Source organism: Coloeus monedula, assembly GCF_965178545.1.
Source record: "Coloeus monedula genome assembly, chromosome: 2".
Lineage (NCBI taxonomy): Eukaryota > Metazoa > Chordata > Aves > Passeriformes > Corvidae > Coloeus > Coloeus monedula.
In genome coordinates, this window is record NC_138782.1 from 66,009,713 (window position 1) to 66,034,405 (window position 24,693).

The window sequence follows — 24,693 nt, forward strand, 5'->3', positions numbered from 1 at the left end:
ACAGTGACACCCGACAGTGGATTCAGCAAGAGGCATGAACAGTTGTTGGCCTTTCCAGGAGCACATTCTGCAGCTCAGGGAAACTGCAGCTCATTTTTTGCCTGAAAATTTAGGTGGCTTGACAGTCAGGCCTGTGCCTCATGCTGCTGGGCATTGCCCGGCTGTGTTTGCGTGGCTGAGGAGGTTTGGCTGCTTTGGTGGTCACCCACAGGCAGAGATGGACCTCGGCAAGACCCAGATGTAACTGCAGGGGGTCAGACTGTCCCAAAGCTGAGCTGCTCCCATAGATGAGGTGCAGGGAGGAGACCTTTGCCACCTGCTGTTGTCAATTGAGAAGCCTGCTGTATTTATTTTTTAATAAACTAGGATGGGAAACAATAATCCACACATCATTTAGGCTGGAATGGTATTCATTTAGATGGGGAGAGAGGGGCTGTGTGTCCAGGTACTCATTGCACTTAAATGGAAAACTGAATATTTCAACATGACTAAAGTGCAAAATGTCTAGCTAAGGGCTTGTTAGAACTACAGCTACTGTCTGGCTGCTCTTTTTGATTTTTAAACCCCTGGAAATCACAAGCTTCAGAAAACATAAGAGATGAAAGCTCTAAAAATACTAAATTTGAAGTGTAATCAGGAATACTAAAAGAAATGCATTTGGTTAAATCGCTTATTATTTTCTAAAAGTCTAGAAAAGCCAACCCAAAATTAGGACTGGTTTTAATAAATGTGTCATGTTTGCATCCAAAGACAAGCATCTACATGGTAATCTATGTTCTATTTAGATAATTCTGTGTGAGGCTGAGTCAAAGAATAGAGGTTAGGGTAAAGGAAAGGTCTCTTACTGGCAGTGTGTACTCAGCAACAATAGCCTTAATCCTTTACTGAACCAGACCTTGATCCTGTGGAAGATATTGAGGCCAAGTTCCTGTCGGTTTCTGTTAGAATCTGACCTAAAAAAAGAAAGCAGGCTTGTGCTCTTAAGGGATCTAAAGAGTTCAAGCAAAGCTACTCTGACTTCATGCAGCTTTGTAAGAAAGGCAACACCTTGGAAGACTGTACTTAGTAAAAAAGAAGTCTGTGGCGGTGTATGGATAGGCTTGTAAGTTTCACTGCAGCTGCAGATGGACTGAGAAAATGTGCTTGTGAATGAGAGATTTTATTTTACACTCCATGAGCTATGGAGCAAGCATGGCAATCAAAGGAATATCAGACAGTGCCAAAGATAGTAACAAAGAATTAAATGCATTGCACCTTACTAGACTAAGGGAATAAGAATCATGTAGGTATCTAGTTGAATGGATTGCAATAAGGGGACCAGTTCTAATAATATACCTTCTGAAATGTTGCCTACATGGTTATCAATCCTTATTACCAACTCTTATTTCAGTCAGAACGGGTATTGTTTAAACATCTTTTTTTGTGTTTCTGTTTTTGGCATGGACACAACCTATCCATTCCACTGATGGCTTTCTTTAGGGCTGTTACTTTGTACCTGTCTGTTATAACTGAAGCCACCTCAATTGTTTCTTTTCTACATCTATTTGCTTTACATTTCTGTTGTCTGCTATGTTTCTCCTTGTGTATTTTTATTGTTGTCTACAGTGTCATCACTGTGAAATTTGTCTTTTGATCACCACCAAATTATTAATTTAGTGGTTTGAAAAGTAAAGATTTGTCAGACTAAGTCTTAAAAGACACCACTTCCTCTGCTAAGAGTCTATAGTCCCACCATTAATATTTTGCTGATGCTGTGATGGTGGAGAACTATTAATCCATATGTCAGTGTTTCTATTTATAAAGCATTTTTTTCTGCTTCTTCAAATCTGTGTGATACTATGCAAACCTTTGCAGATGTGCCAATGTCTTATATTCATCAAGAGCTCAATCCCTGCTGCACTTGGTGTAGCTGAGGTGAGAGGGAAGAAAAGCAGTTTCCTTCTGCTGTGGTTTTGAGTCAGTTTATATTGAAGCAATTTGAGAAGTTGGTGTGGAGAACCTCAGAGCAGCTGCAAGGTAAACTATCAGCAAAGGAGTGGATGATGTGTGGTATCATGCCCATTCCACATGTAAAGACCAGAGATGGTGTAAAGTTGGCAGTGCACTGCACTTGTTTCTTCCATGCAGGGAGCCAGAGAGGGGCTGAGAATTGAGTTACAATGTGTAAATGTACTAAAGACAAATCTTGATTTTGCTTGAGTGGCACATTCTTTTCATGAATCCCCTGTTGCTTATCAAGCCCTGAATTCCTTTTCCTCTAAGCTGTCCTAAAGCAGGAGATCCCCATGTTGCAGTGCCATTTTCATTGAAGTAATAAATGTCTTACAGTCATCAAAGACTAAGATACACAAATTTTCCAGGATTATTTCTTTTTACAAATGATATTTATAGTTTTTTACAGTCCAAGATACAAGCTTATCCCTTGTGCTACAGGTGTTTTAAGATGGTGTCAGTAAGACAAAATGACATTCACTTGAACTCTCTTGAAGTGCAATTGCAGTTGTGCCAATGGTGTATGAAATGTAAGTTGATCGATGGAAGTCTGAAGCCCCTTTGGGTTTGCAAGTGTTTCTTCATTTTGACCATCTAGAAACTGCCGAGGTTTATGTCTGTTTCAGCAATCTGCATTTACAGTCCTGCTGCACTGTAGCTAAACTGATTTCCAGTCTCTATTTGTAGATTCAGAACAAAGTGTCATTTAAAGGCCGAATTGGTGTATGGAAATGCAACTACTGTACCTCATGGAATATCTGTATTTTGCTTACATAATCTAGATATGTAGTAACTTCTGCCAAAAATGCTGTTATTTAACAGCTTTGGAAGGATTGTGTTGGTTAGTCATGAGAACAATCCCATTTTGCTTTAAAAACAGGAAGCTGAATGCTGCTGAGGAGGAGGAGTGGGAGAAGAGGAGCTCAGGGCGAGTTCTTTTTCTCAGTTCTCTCAATCTGTTACTTTTGCTGTATCTGTACCCATTCTGTCTGTGAGTTCCCAAGGAGAGATCCTGATTCTTTTGTTTTCATTTAGTGGCATTAAAAAATTCCACACAGCATACAAAACAAATTTATTTTATTGGCCCAGTTGGCAGGCAAGGTAACATTTTCTCTGCCAATAAGTAAACATTGACTTTTTCCATTATCCCAGCTGTCAAAATCATATCACAGTATATGTTGCTGTGGAATTGAAGTCATCCATATGGTGATGCAGACAAGCAGAAAAATCCCACCACAAAACAGCTATTGCATTACAATACAGTATGTTTAAATCTTTTAGTTTTCCAGGCAGAGAGTTTGCAGGATTAAAGCCTTCTTTTGCCCAAAGCAAATCTTGTGCCTTAGTCTCATCATCACTAGAATCTCTTTCTATTTGACATCTTCCCCATCAACCAGGGGTGCAACTAAACTCATTAAAAAAAATATTTTGGGATCTTCAAAATCATGATGATTACAAAAATTACGAGGTTAGATTTTGGGTTTCTTTTAAATTTGGCCCCAAGCTTTCCATCTGTAGGACTTAACAGTAACTTACAACTACACATAAAATGTTGGTCTCTAGCTATAAGGCAGGCTTTATTTTAACTTTATAGAAGCTGAAATTCTTTTGTAATCATACATCTTCAGAAGTGAAATCTTGAAAACTAGCTAGAGTCACAAGATTCTTGATATACGAAAAGGCTGTTAATCACAGGGAGGAGGTAGTGCACTCATACTATATTTATATTTATTTTTAGTGAAAGAAAAGCAAACGATAAAAAAATATGTTGTCATCTTCATCTTTCATTTTAAAAAATAGTGAATGAGAAATTGCAATTTCCTTCTGTATCACTAGATGGTATCTGGTAACTGTGGGGAAGCTGAGCTCTTATAAAAAATATTTGATAGACTATAGGTCCTGCTGTCTCTCCTGATCCAGCTGTTGCACTGACCAGACTCCTGGCTTACAGTAGGAATGCCTGCAAAGTTGTTCCTGACACCTAAAACTGCTACTTGTTTTACCACACCCCTGGTCCTATTGCAGGCAGTGGCAAAACTTACTGAGTGGTTCTGTGCTCATGTTTTCTGGGAAACTGCACAGTACGTAGGCCTCGAACTCAGGATTACATTTTCGAAAAGGAGAACTCTGTATTAAAATGCTTGAAAACGCCCAGACTTTATTGGAAAGTTAGCAAAGTCTTCAAACAACGTGGATCAGACCCTCTGAGCTACCTGCTGGTGAGTGCTCAGTAGGTGTAAAAGTTCTTATGGAGACAGAACCAATGGAAGTTTAGGTTTGTAATTCCAGTTATAACAATATGAACTACCATGTAGTTTCCATGCAAGGACGTACTTTTACACTAGAGGGCATCTTTTTATTTTGTCAGGTAGTAGTTTTGAATGCTACATTGACATAATCAAAACAGCACCTCCTGCAGCAATTATATATATTTTTTAAAATATGCTAGTATAAGATGCTTGCTATTATTTTATAAAAGAACTGACAACATTTTATGCTGTTCCATTTGGATTAACAGTTCAGCAACTCAAATGGAGCTATTTCCATGTAGTTTCTATAGTAGTCCATGACACTTTAGTTTGCAAATTATAAGTTTATAAAAACTTCCTTGGATGACTCTGTCCCCTAGGCTTTACTCGTGTGAAAAGGGTGTCATAAGCAAAATTTATAGACACGATTCCATGGTTTAATCTTATTTCTCCTGTTCCATGGGACCTCAAAATTTCTTAGTGCTTTTTGGAAAAAAAAAGTGTCCAGTTTTCAGGGGCTACTTTGCTGTTTGTTGGTTTGTGCTTTTTGCATTCCCTTTTTCTCTCATATGCTTAGACTCTGTGGCTTTCTGGGTGAGAGACCCGTTATGATGGGCAGTATCATCTGAAGCTTCCATAACCGTTTCTCACGGTGTCACCAGTTTCCACAGCAGCAGGAAATGTTGTGGAGAAGGGACTCAGAGTGCAGGGCCCTGTTCTGCACAGCCTGACCCTGCTGGGCCTTTGCTCCCCTTAGTTTTCTCCCTAGTGTGTGGCAGGTTCCTCAGGAGGGAAGGGAGTGAGGAACAGAGCCTTGCTGTGTGGTGGGTAATCCCCGAGCACTGCACCAAGGCAGCAAACGAGGAGAGAGTCTCTTTCTATAGCTTCACCAGACTTTTCTGCATAAGGAAGAAAAAGAAGATGGAGTTGTTATGGTAAAATCTTAGAAGGAAGTTAATTTCAACCCGTGCTTAAATAATTATTCTAATTGCAGTTTCGATGACTGTCACCTCTAAGAGCCACACAGAGTGAGACAGTTAATCCAAAGTTGATGTTGCAGATGGAAGAAACACTATCACTTGCTTTTGCATCTGTCTAATAAAGTGTTCTGAGACAGTATGACAGCATAGCACAGAAATATCTTCGTGGCATGAAACTTTGAGCTGACAGCAGTTCATTGAGGTTTGATGCATGCATTAGTCAGTAATGCTGTACTGCCTGTTATATCTTAGAGTTTAATTAACAAATTGAGCATCCATAAGCTGATAAAGGGACATTCAGCATAGCTTGCAAAATAAATAATACAGTCAAAATTAAATAATTGTGATTACCCACATAGCCCCCAGGCCAGTACTTACTCACAACCTTACATTTTGCAAGTAGGTTCATTAGATCCATCAGGATAGACTATCCAAGTGAATATCTGTGTATGTTTAACTGCCTGCTACCTGCAACCTGCTTGGGTTGGCTCAGGGAACATGTGGAAAATTTTATGCCTTCTCCTATAAAAGGGGGTGGTTTGAAAACATCACAGTGCAATTAACCCCTCTGTACATCTTCTCTGAGGGGCTGAGAGTGACAAATTTACATCCTGGTTTAATTTGCTGCCAGACTGGTTTAGAAATGGCATGAGCAGGCTGCCCTGATAGCACCATTTATCAAGAAGAGGTGCTCCAAGAGAAGATAAATGACTTGTAATCTCAAAAGAGAAGGGGTGCATTTTCTGCAGCCTAGAGTGCAATGCCCTTTCCTTCTGTATGCTTAATCCCTTGACTTCAGCTGTTTCCTGCTCATTCGGTTAGCTCTAATCGTCCTAGTTGCTCTGATTGAGTTCATATCAGTTCTGTGGGTTTCATAGGATGACAGAAATTAGCTGCAGCAATACTATATTCCCTCTCTGGACCCAAATGAAGAGAGCAGGCAAAGGAAAATGGAAGGCAGGAAAGGAAAGTTCCCAAAAGGATCACAGTATCTTTTGGATTGCAAATTTGCCAGATCAGTGGTCACTTTAACTAGCTGTGAAATGAACTATAATACTGACCTGTTTCACAGGGGTCTTATCAGGATTCATTAGATACAGTCCTTTGAAGATGGAAACTACAAAGTGGTAGTATTCTGCTGACGCCATAATCCTCTCCAGGTTCCTAAGTGCCAGTAGGGAATGCTCTGGGGAAAGCAGTTGTATTCAAACTGCAGTTACTTACCATTTATTGTGCATACAATAAATTATTTTATCTATTATGTATGCTTGAGTTTATATCTGCTTGGATTTTCTTCACCGCATTTTTTTCTTCTCTTTAGTTTGGTTATAGGATCTCAAGATTAAATTAATTTCTTCAGTTCATCGTGAGGCTACCCTGGGGATGACTCACCTGAGCCTTTGTGTGCACCAGTGCATAATTACTGGTCTCACTGGAATTTAAAAGTGCTATTCCAGGGCTTCTTGTTGTGTAAATTAGGTCTCTTGGTACATCTGTAATGTTAGCTTGGAGTTTGTGGTTTAGGTCTGGTTTATAATCCTGAAAAGCTTCTGATGTATTAATGCATCATTAATTTTCAAGAGTGTGTATTCTGTTAAAGGGTTAAGGTAAATAGATCAGGCATTTTGTTATTTCATTTGAAGTCTTCACATGAGCTGCATTTCTAGAAGTGTTCTAATTATGTGGAGCATTGAAAGCTGGGGGGAAAAGCGATGGAGTAAGATGTTCTTGCTTCTTGGCTTCCAGCAGTGCTGATAAAAGCCCATGAGGGGTTCATATTGGGAACAGATGAGGAGTCTCAGTTCACCACTCTTCCTGGTTTTGGGTAGGATGTCACTTTGGGCTTAATTCTGGCAGTTTTTCTTGCTGGGTAGAACTTATGTCTAGAATTAGTTTCACTGATTTCAGTTAAGTCATTCAATTGTATGATGATCACTTCTTTCACTGCTGTCTTCTCTCCAGGGAATTTGTGTTAGGCTTTTTAAAATTCAGGTAAAGGAAATGGCTACACTATTTCCAGTAACTTTGAAACAAGCTCTGAAAAATCTCCCTTTTTTATGTCTCCATTTTGTGGTACCACTGAGCACCACTGCCTTTAGCTGTGTATTGCCTAATGCCACAGGGGCACGCTCACAGCCAGCAGAGCTCAGTGCCATTCCATGGAGTTTAGCAGACTTTCAGCTGTCACATCAGCAATAAGTAATGTGTAGCCTTTCAAGTACACAAATATGTGATCAGCAAGATGAGTAGGTTGTATCTGCCAATCGTATAAACTCCTGGATTTGGATGAGGACTGAATTTATGGCATCTATTTACCTGGGGCCTCAAGGCTGCCCCCATTGCTCATTTTGAGCAGGATGCTGGAACTATGTTATTCCACTGATCCTGGATTAAATTCACTGCTGTTGTAAGAGCATATAACTAACTCCTTGAGTTCCAGGGAAGTGACACTTGGTTATATCATCCACAGTTTCATTTGTATGATTTCTTCCAAGATTCCAGCACAACTGGATAGTGAAACAAAGTCGAAGCAGAATGTAATGGCTTAAAGAGTGAGCAGTAAGGCTAGAAAAGGTGACCAGATATATATGAATGAATGAACTTAATTCTGATTCATATTAAAGACTCTGCAAGGCTATAGATTTCAAAGATGAGGCAGTATATGTTTGTGCACTTGGTTTGAGAGGAGATGATGAATCAATCTGTACTTCCATTTGCATTTCCATGGTGTGAAAGGTATCTATGGCTTTTTAGTGAATGTGTGCAGTTGTATACATCCTCACATATACAGCTGAGGATACATCGTGCTTTGTGTTGTGTGGCAAATTTCTGTGATGCTCAGTCCCAGCAAAGTAGATATTCTGTGTAGGTTCAGGTAAATTAGTGCTGGTGGTTTTGGTTCAGCTTGACGTGACATCAACTAATTTTGTTGATGGAGCAATTATTTGCACCATCTAGCTTACTACACCTCATTACTCCCACCTCAGTTTCTAGTTTGCTGTAAAATGGCAGCAGGAGTGATAAACTGCAGAACTCTGCAGGAGAAGTAGAAAGCTCTGCAACATTTGCAGAGGAATATTTGGGACTCAGGGTATATGGACAGGTGTGGTGGACAGTTAGGGATTGCTGGGTAAGTGCAGAAGCTGGATGTTTCTGCTGAAAAAGCTAGCAGTGGTAGGATATTCATTCTATAGTTCTAGTCTCTGATATTATCAGGCTTTATTCTTCAGTGAGTTGCATAATATCTATCATCATTCCTCTTCGATTAGCTGAAGAGATGCTGAATCTTCTTTTGGAGCCCAGATTCTATGGCATTGTTTTTTTGTTATCTCCAACAATGGGATAGAAAGCTCTTGTAACTAAGACTGGGAGAAAACCTGCAGCTTTACACAGAATAAGAACTTATAAAGGAACGTTCTTTGACTAATCACCCAGCTAAAATGCAGTAGCAGTCAAGATCTCTCAGGAAAAAAAGAAAGCCCATATTGGAGAGGTGCCTGGGGTGATAGTAGACTGAAAAGGGCAAAGAAGGGAGGACTCGTATTTTAAACTCATTGAAGATTGTTAACTTTGTTTAGAGTATACAAATGGTCCAGTTATGACAGCTTAAGAGCTGATGCTCTTAGTTGAGTGCCTGTAACTGTCTTTGTATAAACTTTTAAACCAAAAGGAACAGGTCAAAGCTAGGTCACACTGAGACATTCGATATGAGTATTAAATACACTTCAGCCTCTCTATTTAAGTGTCTATAGATATACCACCCATTTAAATTTGTGAAAATGTAGGTAGGCTTCAGGCGTCTATGTACATGTGTCTTGGGCCTCTTGAGATGCTGTAGGGTTTCTGAGACACCCACTGGGAGCTGGTACATCTAACACAGAGCCTTTGGGATACCCATGTCTGCAGTGGTAACTGAACTCCAGGCAGGCTGTCCCAGGGCATCTTGGACAGCAATCCACGAGATGTTCAGGAAGCTGCACTGAGCTCCTGGGCGGTACAGTCAGAAGAGCTGCTGGATCAGCTCCGTTTGTCCCAAAGTGATTCAGAAGGCAGGTGGCAACCATGCACTGTTTCAGATATGACACAAGCCTTACTGGAGACGTGCCCTTTTTGACATTCTGTTTGGAAGTCAGCAAGGCGTGATAGGGAACGTAAAATGGCCCTGGGCACCTACCTTTGGACAACTGCATTACCCTCCAGCCTCCACTGCTGTATTCATCCATTTTACTGTTGACAAAAACAGGATTTTAGACACCTAATCTGTGCACACACCTCCACCTAAACAGTAAAACTTGGGCATGGTTATCTCAGTTTAAACCTGGTCCTTTGCCTCAGCCCTGGAACAGAGGTCATGCACAGAGGCTGATTTAGCCAATGAGTTATGCTCCAGCAGGTCACTGACTCCTGCACTTGAAGCTGCTCTTTCTTGCTGGGGATTGCTCTTGCCTGTGCCCAAGCATCCATGTGTTGGTAGAAGCCAAAGGTTTTAAGGGCAGCTGTGAGCAAAAGAGAGGCTGTTGCACTGGTCAAGGCTGCAAAGGCTTTTGTGTCCTGATGGCAGATGCTGAAGAATTGAATCCCATGAGCTTGCACTTGGTTACTTTTTAAAATATGAGATATACATAGAAATTCCCACTGTGTGATGGCAGCAAAGAGACAACATACTCAAGGGGCACCCAAAGTTTTCATCTTTCCACTGTCCATCTGTGAGTAATAAGGTGGAGTAATGCCATAATAGAATAATTACCACAATATTCTTTAACAATGGGAGTCTCACTGATAGCTGAGCATATTTAAATTAGGGTATGTCATTTCTCATGAGGCAGTGAAAGACAATACTGTTGTCTGCCAGTATCCATAACTTTACAGGTAATTGCAGCTATATATGAGCCATGCTCTTGTTTGATTAGATTGTTTACCCAATAATTGAAGTCTTTTTGTAGTATAATTGTAATTGTAGTATACTGTGTTATTTCTGAACAATGGAAAAGTAAAGGCTAAAGGGTATCCAGTGGAACAAACTACCTCCTGCATGCAAATAAATTGTCCAGTTGCTGTTATAAAAAAGAAGCATTGTGTTCTGCCAGACTTGCAACAAAGAAATCATTATGTCTGGCCTGTGTGTTGAAGAACAATGATCTCTATTTCCAAAATTAAAACCATAATTAACCTATTATTATGAGTCCACAACACAAGAATGAAGAAAATGATAGTGTTAGGCCCCTCTGAGTCTCAGATCCCCAATTAGCAACCCCTGAATCAGTGGTTCAGATTTTTCCTGTATGAAGATTGCTTCATGCCTGACTCTCTGTCGGTTATGGAGGCATCACCCCATGGTCTGAGTCATTGAAATGCTTCTCTCGTTACCTACCTGCTATGCAGGACATTGCCAAGAAAGGCAAAGTGTCATAGGGATGTACCTCAAAAACCTAGGGAAGCAACTTAGGCTCTGTTAGTTACTGGAAACCAGAAAATTATACAGGAGCCCTCTCACCAGTAAACTGTGGTCACAGAATTTTTTTTTTAGCTAATAAAAATAGTCTGAAATCACTTCTCATGCCCTTCCTCAGGGCTGCATTTCACTTTCCTTTGGATATTGCTGGGAGTCTTGGCCTTGATCATTGTGTCTTAATATAATTGCAAAAAATAGAGTAAAAAAAGACAAAGGTGGCATTTCAAGATTTCCACCACAAAGCAAACTCTTTAAATTACAACTGACAACACACTGATGTGTGTGTATGTAAGTATTTGTTCACATCCCTATTACTGTCAGATGTTAAGGCCAAGATCTTCATAAGTCTTATGTTTCATATGTATTATTAATGCATCATTGAATTTAAAATGAAGACATTGTTCAGGTCATCTGGACACAGTGATAAATAATAAAAGTCAGCAAAAGTCTCTGGGTAGATCTTCAGTATCGCCTAAGCTTCTGTAGAGAATGAGTGAGAACACTGCAGCTAAAGAATTTGCTACGTTATTTAAACTGGCTGACAGTGCAAAAGCAACTTCAAATTTTGAAATACAAAACTGCAGTGAGTCAGAAAATAAAGAGAACAATTTTAATGTGACTCACCCACTTACATCCTATCTCCAGGTTTAAGGCTGTAACAGACTGTGCAGTCTGAAATACCGTGCGTGGGTAGGGCCAAAACAAAAGCCAGATGACTAGGTATTTTCTTTTTGTAATGAAAACTTTGAGGAAAAAAACATGATCCAGAGCAAGAAATAAAGAAGTTCCAGGTAAAATATGGTTTACTGACATAATATTATGACCAAAATTCCTATCCCATCAGTTGTTCATGTAGCTTCATTCTTCCTCTGCACTTCTGTTTTTCTGCCTCCTGTAGTGCCTTTGAAGGGACTCCTTTAACCATTGCCTTCCTCGAACGGCTCCTTCCCTGTGCTCAGATCAGTTCAGCAGCCACATCACTTTCTGCCCTGCACACCCGTGTTTTGCTGGTGAGCAGATGTAATGCTGCTCAGCCACTGAGGCTGGTGTCAAAGGGATCTCAAAACAGGTTTTCTTTCAGTAGATGTTCCTTTGCTTTCTGGCCATGTGATCCTAGTTGCCTTAGTGTGCATGGTCTAAATTGGATCAGTCACACAGTAAGAACTCTGCTCTGTTCTGATGTCTGCTCCAAATTGGGACACTCAGCTGTGAGCCCAGCTGTCTACCAGTCCAGTGAAATGTCACTGTCCTGGATCCTGGTGTTTGGAGTACAGAACTCTCCCTGTTGCTTTGCATGTGTTTGTTTTACTTCCAGGTCACAGCAGATGCATGAAGTAAATCACTTGCTTGGGTAGACATAGATATTGATGCACACACCTGGAGATTCAGTCCAAGAATTCACTTTTTAGTTCTGACTACATTAGATAGCTCTTTCCTCTGCTTTCTGAGGATCCCTGTATGGGATCCTTGTTTTCAGGATACACTTGGAGTGGGAGGATTATTTCAATATTGGAAGTCTACGCATGCTGACTGGCATATCGGGATCTGTCTGTTGAATGCCTGCTTTGTACACACTTAAATTTCCCCTCCTCCCCCCCAAATTAGGGTGAAACTGGCTGTCAAGGTGGAAATTTGCTAGGACAGCTCACTACCAGTTTTCCAGCATGATAGCACAAGTTTTGTTCCTTTTAGAAAGATGATAACGTTTATGTTTTGCATTTTTCTTCCAAATTAGGAGGCTCCACTGTTTCTTTGGATCACTGGGAAACAAGGGGAGTAAATTTTATTTTGGAAAAGAGTAGGAAAGGTGTTATTCTTTTCTAAATGAATGAATGAGGGAGCTAGGAATACAAACATGCACATCCTGAGAAAGGGTAAAATGAGAAACTGGCTACAGATGGGATGGAAGGGATATGTTAGTTTTAGTGCTGGGGCTTCTGTGTTTTGTTTTTTCTTTTGCTAAATGTCCTGAGTTATATTGTTTGGTATATCCAGAAAAAGGAGAAATTTGTACAGATAAAGAATTATTTGTGTTTCCTTCAGCTGATTCCCATTTGTGGTCATATCCCTTTCATCCTTGGCAGTGTTGCTGTATGGCTATTATTTGCTTCATAGGTACGTAGGTGTGGGAACATTTTTCTGCAACTTATTTTTTTAAAGCTTTGATCATTCTCAGTGCTTTTGCCTGAACAGTTTCTAGTTATACCACTTCTTTCTTGAACTGTGGTACCTTAAAGGGACATTGTACTTCAGCTGATCCTTCTGGCAGTACTGAATAGAACAGAAGAATTGTTTCATGTATATTACGGACTGTATTTCTGCATGTGTGTCCCAGTATGATGTTTGCTTTCTTTGTGACATGACACTGTTTACACTGAGCTGTGAATTACCACTGCTGCCTAAGGGGCCTTTTCTTCTTACTCCCTGAATTTGTATGCTTCTGCCTTCATGTGGTGCTCTGCATTTTCCCTTTTGATTTTCATCTTGCTGCTTTACAGAAGCCCACAGGAACCTTCTCAGCCTTTGGCCACAGCCTTCTCAGAGATTTGTTCTTATGCTTAGCTGAGGAAAGAGATGGTGGGAGCTTCAGACCAGCTTCAGCAGAGCTTGTGCAAGGGAACACGTGTTTATACCAATGGCTTTATACAGAATTTTAAGTTCCTGTTACTGCTTGCAGAAAAAATCATGTGCAAAGACACCTTGACTACAGATCTGTGACACTGTATTAAAAAATCAGGGTAAAAGCTGTTTAAGACAATACACAGTGCTGTCAATGCATTCTTTAAGTAATCCACTGAATGCTTTGCATTGCCTTTTGCCTTATAGCAAGCACAGAATGTCCACTTTTCAAATTAATATAGAAATTCCTTATGATACTGTCAACTGTTCTTCAAAACATGGCAGTTACTGCTCTCCCACAGGGGGAGATGGCTAAAGGATGAGAAGGATGATTCTGCAGCTTTCCCTTGTAGCAATAAATAATACAATGCATGGTGCTGCTACTATGATTTTTATGAAGTAATTTTTCAGTAAAACTGGTTACAAAACCTGCTAAGTATGATTTATGGGCCTGAAATTATGACTATCCAGCATTCCTGAGTGATGGATTATTTATTCTTGTAGTCAGAAGACAAAGCTTTCTATATTGAAAAATAGCTGATACCTCTTTAATTACAGCCTAGGTACAATGTGCACATTGTGCTTTTTAACCACCCACTGACAGACACTAAAGTGCAGTGGACCTGCATTTCCTAATGTATGAAACTGCTCCTAGGATCCTGCAGGACCCATGAGAAAATTGCAAAGAATTCTTACTTATCCCTGAGCAAGTCTGTCTCGGCTGAATAAAACTTCTAAGTCTTTCTAAAAGCTTCATTCTTAAGATCTTATATTGAGATGGCCCCCTAATGGTGCACCAGAATTTCAGCTTAAGGTGCCCAGCTGACTTTCAAATACTTACTTTTAATTATCATTCTTTTCTTTCCCCTGGGATTAATTTTGAAAATGTAAGTCTCTTGGTATATGTGCTTAAGAAATTGTCTTGTGTTGACATTTCTCTCTTGTATAAAAAAGGAAAACAAACCAAAACAAAAATTTGATATCTCAAGCAAGATTTCTACTGCCATGAGAATACTTGTTTTTCTTTTTCTTTCCCTCCAAGCAGCAAGCACAATATGTCTAGACTTCAGTAAATCATTTGGCACAGCAAATGTAAGGTTGTAGGAAACAGGCTGTGAAAAGAAACCACAGATGAGAGATGCTAATTACATCATTTGATGCACTACTGGAGCTCAGATAATGCCAACAAGGTAAAAGGATTCATAAGGAGTAGAATATGTGCTCTTGCACAAGATTATCTGGGAAGCTATCACCAAAAGGTACTCCAAAGAGGATTTGTCAGGATGGAGAGTAGCAGGTGGCTCAGCCCTCACTATTCATTAACTATAATGTAAACAACTTCATTAATATTCAAGAAGACTGTTCATTTATTACAAATCCCATTAGGAAGTGAGCAGAGCATCTGTAGAGAGGAGAATAATACAGAAATAGCACAATATATTGCAAAGGTGTAGAAATGGGCCAAATCTGTAGCCCACGAGGTCAGGCTCTACCCTTGGGATTCATTTCAAAGATGACTACAAGAGACTTAAATGTGTGAGTGATCTCCCACAGGCTTTCAAGGTGTTTTAAACTATAATTTTGGCTCATCTAATATCCTCCCTCTTTTAGAGGGGTTTGATCCAAAATGCAGTCTCCACCAGTCTTTCCATCCCTGACTCCAGTCACACACACAAGCATGTGAAACATCCAAATCACACAATCTTGTTCTCAGCAGAACTGAGTTAGTTATCCTACATGAGGCACTTCTATGCAACAGAAGGCAGGGGCTGGTGGGTAGAAAAGTGTTTTAGGAAGAAGTAAGTAGAATCTGGAAAAAATAGAAGTTAATCACACTCTGTGAATGGTCAGTCACTCTTTAATGGAAGTGACACACTAGAAGAGCAGTAATATCTCAGATATTATTGCTGAATAGAGTGACAGCAGGACATAAGCATCTGACATGGGAGACATCATCACCAAACATGACAGAATTGTGCTCTTCAGCCACTGTTCAAGAAATGTCCTGGTTTAAAAAGAGACTGATACCTCCTTGCTCATTATTTGGTCTCTGGCTTGCAAAACCAGATGCTTTTTTATCAGCTAGTTTAGGAGTAACAGTGGGAGGAAAGGGTTGATAAAAGGATGGCCATGAATTTATTATTTTGGACATTACTTTTCCAATAACTAGCAGGGATATGCTGTTATCCATCAGTGTCTTGTGGACATAGTTCACCCATTTTTAGTCCTCTCCTGCTGTCTGAAACTGTAAATCCTGTTTCCAGAGAACAGAATTATTAGACTAGCTATAGGAGAGATTCTGTTGTAATTTACTCACTGAAGGTTTCTTTTATGAACGAAACATCACTGTGAAAAATAACCTCCTTTACCATTTGTAATTGTGCTTTTGCTGTAAGATGTTTTTTCAGTTTCTATCATTGTTCAACTTTGACAGCAGACTAAACCAATACATAATTTCTTTTAAAAAAGGAACACAGCCCTGAGCAGATTATGCTGATTGCCATAAGAAATATTATCCACATTTTCCTTTTTCATGGCAGCTTCCTTTATGAACTGCTAGGTATTTGAACAGTACATGGATGATATAGTAAGGATTGAGCCATTTGCAGTTCCTTAATATCATGCTCTGGGAAAACACCAGAGTTTTACTAGGGCATGGTGTTGGTTGCTGTACTGGCTCCACCTGGATAATCTCTGTGTGAACATATGTAGAACTTTAATAATCTGTTTAGACACAGGTGTACTGGGATAGACCATAAGTGAGTAGAGATTACTTCATGCATCAATTAAATAATAGTGACAGCATGTTTTTCAGCTTCTTGCTTATCTGCAGCCAGCCAGCACTCTGTTCCCTTTTCGGCATTAATTTGTCTCATCTCTGGTTTCCTTCTATATGCACATCAAGAACTAAATTAATTGAATCCCATTGGTTTAATTCTGGGATCATTTATCCTAGTGCTTTATCCCCTCTATACAAGAAAATGTGGTTGCTGTTACTAGTTTAATTTTGTTCACATCACCCTCTTAAATGTGGCAGACCAGCTGACAACTTTTTTCTCTCCTGTCCTTGCTATATTGCCTCATATTTTTGTGCTACCTGCAGAATTTGTTCTGCCTCCACAGTAGTGACGACAGAAGAAGTTGTGCTGCCAATTTTATCCAAGAGAGACTGCTTCCCCTACCCTCTTTTTGCCAGGCTGAGGTTCCATGATTACAGGTGAGTCTGCTAGTAAGACTGTTTGATTTCACTTTATTTTATATGGACATTGTTAGTACTCTGAAACACTGTATAGAACACTATCAACAAGAATTCAGGAAAACACAGAAATGTCTTGTGTCAAACCAATCAATGGGTACTCTTGCTTTTTAAATGCAATTAGCATTTCAGATCTGAAAAGGCAGGCCTAAACCCACTAGGAGTATCACAGCAAAGTTAGGAGAGGAAGATGTAAGGGGAAGATGGTTTATTAAAATCGTGAACAAACATGCTGACTTAACTTCTCTTTAAATTATGCCAAATTATTGCAAAATACTAGGAAAAACCTAACCCCCCATTAACAAGAGGCCACATGGGAAAATTATTTGAGGATGTGTAACTACAGAGTGAGCGTGCTTGTAAGAGTGCAAGGTCTTTAATGAGTAAGCTTTGTGCTAAATAGCAGCAGTGAAGTAGCAGATCTGAGCCTGAAAATGTGACCAAGCCCTTGCTGATGGACTTGGGAAAGACTGAAGCTGCAGCTGATGCTTGCAGAATGTCACTTTGAAGAGTAGCTCCCATGATCAGCTGTTATGTCATCCTATGCAGAGGTTTTTGTTTGAATTTGTGCAACTTCATGTGAACCATGCGAACTAAACCCAGTGCTGTCTCTGCAAATAACAATGCATAGCAATTAAGTACAAGTGTCATGGTAAATTCATGCTGCATCAGAAAGTTAAGCCTTCAATGAGTTTCAGAGCCTAAAACCACAGAAACAAAAAATAATTATAGTTACTCATGAGGGCTATAGAGGAATTCTTCTGAATTAATAACAGTATTCATGTGTTGCTGTCCCGTCAGCACATCAACCACAAGTACCCAGAGGCTGTTGGTAGAGACACAAGACCTTCATTGTGGGGGATGACTGGTGATGATGATGGTCCCATTCTTCTGATGGGTTCTTCTGCTGCCACTTTGCTAAAGGGTACAGCAAAACCTGTCACTTATTTAGTGCATTGGTCAGCCTGACAACTCTGCTGTGGTAGCTCAGAATAAAGCTGCTGGGAAAAATTCAGTGAAGGCTTCAGCAGTTCAGCACTTAAACTCTTTAACACTGGATTCCCTTATTCAGATTTTCAGTTGAGAGAACAAGCTACAGCTTGGTCAGACAGGTCTGGAGCCTGGGACATAACAGTTGTTTGCATTTTTCTGTCTCTTTGTTACTGATGACAATTCCTTGAACAGCCTGTCAGAAATAGCACTCAATTTGTGTTTTATCTATTGGCCTTAAATAATAGTTGGAATTTATTTCAGATATATTCTTTAATAATGAGCACACTATGAATTTGGCTTATAATTCGTGTCCGTTCAATTTAGGTCCCATTTTAAGAAAAGCTGTTCATAATCCTCTGGGAATCACTTAAAATTGACTCTTAAGATTTTGAGGTATTTTTTAACTAGGAAACAATTGTCAGGGAAGAAGTTTCACACAGATTTAGTCACAACTACTCCTACTACTTAATCAGATCTTCTCCAGTAAGGTCCTAAGAGTTCTGACTAGCTCTCACTAGCATGCAAGATCATTGACTCCTGATTTTATACATTTATTACTGAGTGGGCAAAAGATGCCATTGGAACATACTTGGCCTACAAAGGTCCATATTCTCCTTCAGTTTCTTGGGAGTCCCCATAGACTACCAGCAGGGTAGTCTACATTCTGTGCCAGGACTTCAGAAAATTTTAGTTGCCCAGGTGAGTTGGATGTACTTTTTAGTGCTTCACCATGGTTATACGCAATATTATCAAGCATTTTTCTGTATGGGAAGAAGCAACATGGGAGACAGCAACTTCCTTGTTCATTTCCAGGAAAGAGGTAACATGTTTTTTCAGGTACCAGTGACATACATTATTACTGTTGGGCCACATTCTGTTTAGATTTTAATTCCTTGCTGAAAGTGACAGTATTGCAATCCTGCTCTTGGTGAGACAGACTTGTCATTGCCTCTTGTGTAAGCAGGGAATTTGTAATAAAGGATTTTTGGCTGCATAAGAGAGCTCACATTTGTATCCTAAATTATCTTCTCTTCCTTTCTCCCTCTTTCTTTCCCTCAGTCTGTAGCTCTTGAACTACTTGATACTGTTTTTCCAGTCTTCTGTTTATCTTTGCCAGATAAATGGCATTCCTTTGACTCCTCCAAGTATTGTAGTAGAGAATAACTGAGATCAGGGACGTTCTGAGTATAGCATTTAGTTTTGCTTTTTCCTTTTTTTAAAAAATTCCTCTCTGAACACTCTTGTTCATTTTTATAGATTTTGTTTGTGCTTCTATCAAAAGCCATTCTTCCATACCAAACCTCCTTGTCATTTAGCTCCTATATTTAGTCAAGGCAGGGAAAAGACACAGTCCTACTGGTTAGTTTTAAGAGTTGCAGACAAATCTTCCCTGAGTTCAACTATTCATGTCATCCAGCTGCTGACCTAGTTTGCTGCATCCAAGTAGGGATGCTACATGTGGCCAAAAACCTATCCTTGGAGAAAGTAAATTGAACACTAAATTCTTCCTGAGCAGCTGAACATCCCTGTCTGCCCACCAGCATTGCAGACAGATGAGTGACTGCAGCTGCAGGAGAGGGTTTCAAGCACTGGGTTCCCCTTTCTGTTGTGATGCCAACACCTCTCAGCCCAGAACTGCTACTTGTACCTCATCTTTTGGTGCCAGCTTCTGAGTCTGACAGCATGAGGATTTCTCCTTTCCTCTCTCTACATCCCTTCAGCATCACCCAGAGCCTCAGTGCTGCACACAGGTTCTGCACCCTCCACTACACCAAGACCAGCTCCTCCTCAGCTGCTGCTGCCGACAAGGTGGGGAGATGTTGGTGGAGGAATTTGACTGCTGCTGCTTGGATCAGTAGTGGGAGACTGAGACCAGACCACTCTGGAGGAGGGTGTAGACAAGTTATGAGATGGAGCTGGGAGCTCACAAATAGTGACCCCTGCTCCAGTCTCCCACTGCTAGGTGGCCCTCACAGGCACTCAGCACACTCTGCTTTGCTTGTTCACCCATTCAGACTCCATTGTGTATGAGGAGTCTTACATGTGTATGATGCTCATCTCTGTAAAATTCAGCCTTTTGGTCTTCTCAGCAGAAAAAATAAAATAAATGCATAAAATCAGGGACTGTTTACAGAAAGTTTTAATTAATTCTCATGAAGATTGGAAGCAAACTGTGGGATCCTTAAACATCATGTGGTTAGACTACTGCATCTATAGATATCATTAGAGACAAAGCTCTTACAAAGCAAACTATAGGAGACCATCCTACGTTGCTGTCTGGATGATTAGGATATTCCTTGGAAAGTCACTGAGGCCTGTCACTCAGGTGTCCTCAGCCTGAGACAGGCTTCAGTGTGTCTTTTTTAAGGTCAAACTCACTGTGAAAAACAGAAATAGTGAACAGGGAGGGGAACTGACTCCTGCCACCTGTTCTAGTCCACGCAGTGGGTGGGCTGCTATCCCCAGGACAGCTGTCATTGGGCAAAACATGGCAACAGAACACATACCATGAGGTGTGTTGGTTCCTCAAAATGTTTCTGTAAAGGGTAAGTCCATTTCTGAGCAGCAAGTCGGTGTGTAGCATAACCCGTGTTTCACTGATGCGCCATTCTAACCTCTGACATACCCAGAACAATACCACTGGATTTGGTTTGTCCTCTGAGCAGTGGAGATTTTCCCCTCTGCTGAGTCAGAGAAAAGAACCAGAATAGGAATTTAAGTAAAATTGGACAGAAGTTTGTAATTTCTGTACTTCTATAAATTTATTGTTGTGGATACCCTTTTGCTACATTCACAGTGTGGGTGTAAGTTGTGTCCTCTTCTGTCTGTGAAGCTATGAAATTATTCCCTTCCCCAGTAGAAAAAGTGACACCATCACTGTGAAAAACACATACTTAGATGATCTATTTTTCTGGTTTTTATTAATTCAACGTTGTCTCCTACAAATACGATTTGTCATTCACCAGAAGATTTGAAATGTAGACTTAAGTTACACATAGGTATAAAAAGCATAAAACAGCACACACGGTACCACTGTTTAGACCAGAAAACATTGTGTTGTCCACAGATAAGAGCATTATTCAAGCTCAGCCTAGTTGCCTTCTTCCTCAGGGATTCAGTCTTCAAAGTTGCAGATGCTTCTTCTTCTTATCCCTCAGCAGCTGAAGCCTTGCTGGCTTTTTCCTGATGTGTCTCGCCCATGTCCAGAGCATGGACTGGGAAAACACAGGGCAACCCCATCCTGCTCCACCAGAGGTTGTAAAACACTGGGCTCCTCCTGGCTCTTCAGAAATGTTTTCCTCCTTCTCTTAATTATGTACAGTATATGAAGGGATACGATTTTCGTCTTTGATTTAGACATATCTCTTGCCTCATACTTAAACAATAACTTGAAAAATATTTTACAAAGAAAAAGAACATTGTTCATCTGAATGTCATTCATTATTATATTGCTATATTTTATACCCTATAATTAATATATACAAAATTTCTTAATTGCCTTTTACAGATGCATGGAAGCATATAATATAACAGTTTTAAAGTATCCCATCTTTAGATTTCTATTTCCTTGGCTCATGTCAATCTCTTTAATAAACTATGGTTGCTTGGAGAATATAGGAAGTATTTGGAATGTTGTTTAAAGTTTAATAATAACTGGTAGCATTGTCCATTTGCGGCCTGAATGGTTGGAACACCTGTCAGGGCGATCTGGTAGAGATAGCAGCATCATAAGACTTAAACAATCAGGGAGGGCCATTAATGTGCAGTATCAACGGGTGCCAGGTCCTGTTCTTTGTTTGGGGCTTTCCTTTTCTTCGGCTGCGTTTTGTTGTTGTTTTCCCTCTGTTCTCGGTTTTGTCTTCGGGCTGCTCGCCCTTTGCTTTCCTGTCTTGTCTCCTTGCTTTCATCTTTGTTGGACTTTTTTCTTTTCTCCTCCCTATTTTTTTTCCCTGAAAAAAAAATGATGGCACATTAGAAGATTTGCTCAGGCTATTGCAATTCCTGAGTCCCTCACTTTGCCATAACCCGTGAAACCAGCCTTGGATTAGTTGGTAATGTGGTTATATGTTTAACTTGGTTAGTCCCTTGCCCCCATTCCCAGTTGGTATACCCTGAACTCCAGCTGCTTCCCCAGTGTTCCCTATACGGTTGTTCTCCTCCCCTTGTTCCAGTCGGTTCTCCATCAATCACCCAGACTCCTCCCGTTATTCCCGAAAGTTCGGTGTCCATCACCTAAGCCCTCCCTGATTATCCTTATAATGGTCCTCATCAATCCCCTGAGATCCTGCCCCTTCTGATACCTCCCCTCTGGAAATCCCTGAAACCTCGATGCCCCATTGGGGCATGTGATCGCTTTCCCTCCACCCCTTAAGACTATCGATCTGCGTGAATGTCTATCCCTGTCCATATCCCTCCCCCAAAGACCCCTATTGGTCCCCTGTCAGGCCATCCCCGTTGTAACGCCTCCCTTTACAAGTTGTTGCACAGATCTGATCTGTGCTTGCACTCCTTGGACTCCCTTCGGGCAGTAAACCTGGAGCTGTATCCAAAGGCAAGCCTCCCTGCAACCTTTTATCCTCTCCCTCCTCGGGGCTGCTGACAGCCACATCACCTGGAGCTTCAGCTCCCCTGGGCAGAGCTGAACTCCAGAGGAGCAGCTTATTTAAAGCCTCGAGCCTTGGCCTGCTCCCCACTCCTGCCGCACACCGCGGGTGCCAGCCGGGCTGAAGAGAGCGGTCACTGCAACAGATTAGCACCTCCCATTAGGAGCTGGACACCAGTATCAGTGTCTGGAAATGTCCAATCACCACACCTGCATCCCAGGGCATTCTTGATATAGCAACATGAATCCCATGGCAAAGTGTCTGCTCCAGCACAGGTATGTGGTGGTCTTCAGACTAAAATGTGGTGTCTCAAGTCAAACTTTAGACAATTGTAACAAAATTAAGTATTCAAGTACTTTATTGCTTTAAATAAGGTAAGATGTTGAGGATTTTGCTGCTGCTGCAGACCTCTCCAATAAAGCATCCTGTCCCCTTAAGAACATTAAAACTTTGTAGATTGGCTGTGGAGATGATGTAATGGAGTGCATTTATGCTTGCACATAAGGAAGAAAATCTTCATGCTGAGTGTGGTGTGGCACTGGAACTGGTTGCTCATAGAAGCTGTGGATACCTCATCACTGGAAGTGTTCAGGGTCAGGCCGGATGGGGTTCTGAGCAACCTGATCTACTGAAAGATGTCATTACCCATGGCAGAGATGATCCTCAAAGATCCCTTCCAACCAAAACATTTCTGTGATTCTATTTCTTCTCTTTGCTTTACAAGTCAGTGCAGGAATGACATTAACTTGAACTTGTAAGTACACACAAGCCTAAAACAGATTAGATTTTTTGTCTATGTGGAACTACTGAGCTATGCAGCTGAAATTCACCTGTGGTTAGAAGAATCCCAATGATATCTTCAAAGGCAACCTCTCTGGAGGCTTTCCTGATAGAATGTCATACTAACTCATATGCCTTCTTACATGGAGAAATTTCTGGACAAGTATTGAAAAAAATCTCTTTCATGATATCCCAGTAGTGATACTAGTGAAAGTAATCTGTCCTTCTTTGTTACAGAAAGAATATTTTTTGGTTTTAAATTTTAACAGAGAGAATCCAGGCTTTCCTACACCAGTGAAGGGGGAGTTACACAAACCTGGCAATAGCTCTTGTTGTTGAGGGTGCTGAATGCAAGGAATTTTGCCCATTTCTGCCTCAAAATCAAAGATGGGGATCTTTGACGCCTCACTGAGCTCTATGGGAGTATGTCACAGTGAGGTGGTAGGTGCAGGGGAAGTGGCTTTGTTCTGAGAACAGATAACCATCCAAGGAGGTGCCGGTCAGACAAAGGAAGAGATATTCAGAGGAGGTGAAGAGTATGCAGAAAGCAAGGGTCAAGACCAAGATGTGAGAATATGCTGTATCTTCTTGTTGCGTAGCTCTATGGGAGTGTTTTACAGCTTCTCCATTCTTTACCACCAGTGCCTGGGATCGGAGAGCAAGGGAAGGTTTAGATACACACATTAAGTCAAGTAGTGACCAGCATCTGCCTTTATCATTTGTTGTTTCTGAAAGAGTAAAACTTTAAATGTAAAATGGCACCTTAAATTTCAGGGAACCAGTCAGAGATTACCTGAATATGCACCCACATACCTGCAGAATCCCTCTCTGAATTTGTCAATGCCATCTGAGATGCACAGAGGTGAGCAGGGGAGACCTACAGAACTGGCATGGAAGGCTCTGCAAGAACTATCACCACTGGGAGAGCTCCATGCAGAAGTAAGGCTGCATCTTACCCAGCTGCAATGCTGTCTCTTACTAATGGATAAATGACAGTATGGGATTTCATTCCAGTGGTTTGTAAATACTGTTGGCCCAAGATGAAATGTTATTTGAATGGAAACTGTCCAGACGTTCAGTGTTTGACATTACTCACTTGGTGATTAGCCAAAATCATTCAGCTGTGACTTCCCAGCCACAGTTCTTTAAGTATGTTGGAATGACATGTAATGGTTTCCCATTCAGCCATGGAGCAGGATGTATGTATTTATATGTGTGTGGATATACTAAGAATAAGATATCTTTGTCTAGCTAGAGGCTTATCTAGGCATGGCTTTACTGTTTCTGTTTTAATCAGAGTGGTGTCTTTACAAATGACAAGGAAAACTGATCTCTGGAATATACTTAAAAATCAGTCCTAATTCTCTTCTACTCTGAAGATAGCTAGTTTGGAGTCCTCTGTGCAGTTTTGTACAAGGCTTAATGCTACCACCTCCATTCTCTTGCCATTTGGGAAAAGATCTGCCCTCTAGACCTGTGCTGTTATGGTAAAGCGATATAACATGGAAGGGTCGTCTTTGCTGATTCTTTAGTTCCTTTCACTACTATATTTAAAAATGGGAATTTTTATATGACAGTGTAATGTTATTCCCAGTCAGTCCTTGTTTCAGTTTAGACCCAAGAGAAGATTCTACCAGCAGTTGTCTGCTAGCATTGGGATATAGCTGAAGCCCCATTCTTGAGCACATCACCCTCTCTGTTCATATCCCTTCTCTCTTTTTCCCAGAGATTTGTTCCCAGCAGCACACTGAACGGGGCACCAGATATT

At 40.6% G+C, this 24,693-nt stretch overlaps 1 protein-coding gene across 1 annotated transcript in view; it reads right to left on the reverse strand.

Annotated features, from left to right (window-relative positions):
* Positions 1–21,160: 21,160 nt before the first annotated feature.
* The window catches only part of RSPO3 (R-spondin 3), a gene marked incomplete at its 5' end in the record, with an annotated part of 60,446 nt that continues 56,913 nt past the window's right edge, over positions 21,161–24,693 (reverse strand). The window contains one exon of the mRNA XM_082303053.1: positions 21,161–21,491. Within this exon, the coding sequence (XP_082159179.1) occupies positions 21,298–21,491 (194 nt within the window). The 3' untranslated portion in view covers positions 21,161–21,297. The remainder of the gene's footprint in view (positions 21,492–24,693) is intronic.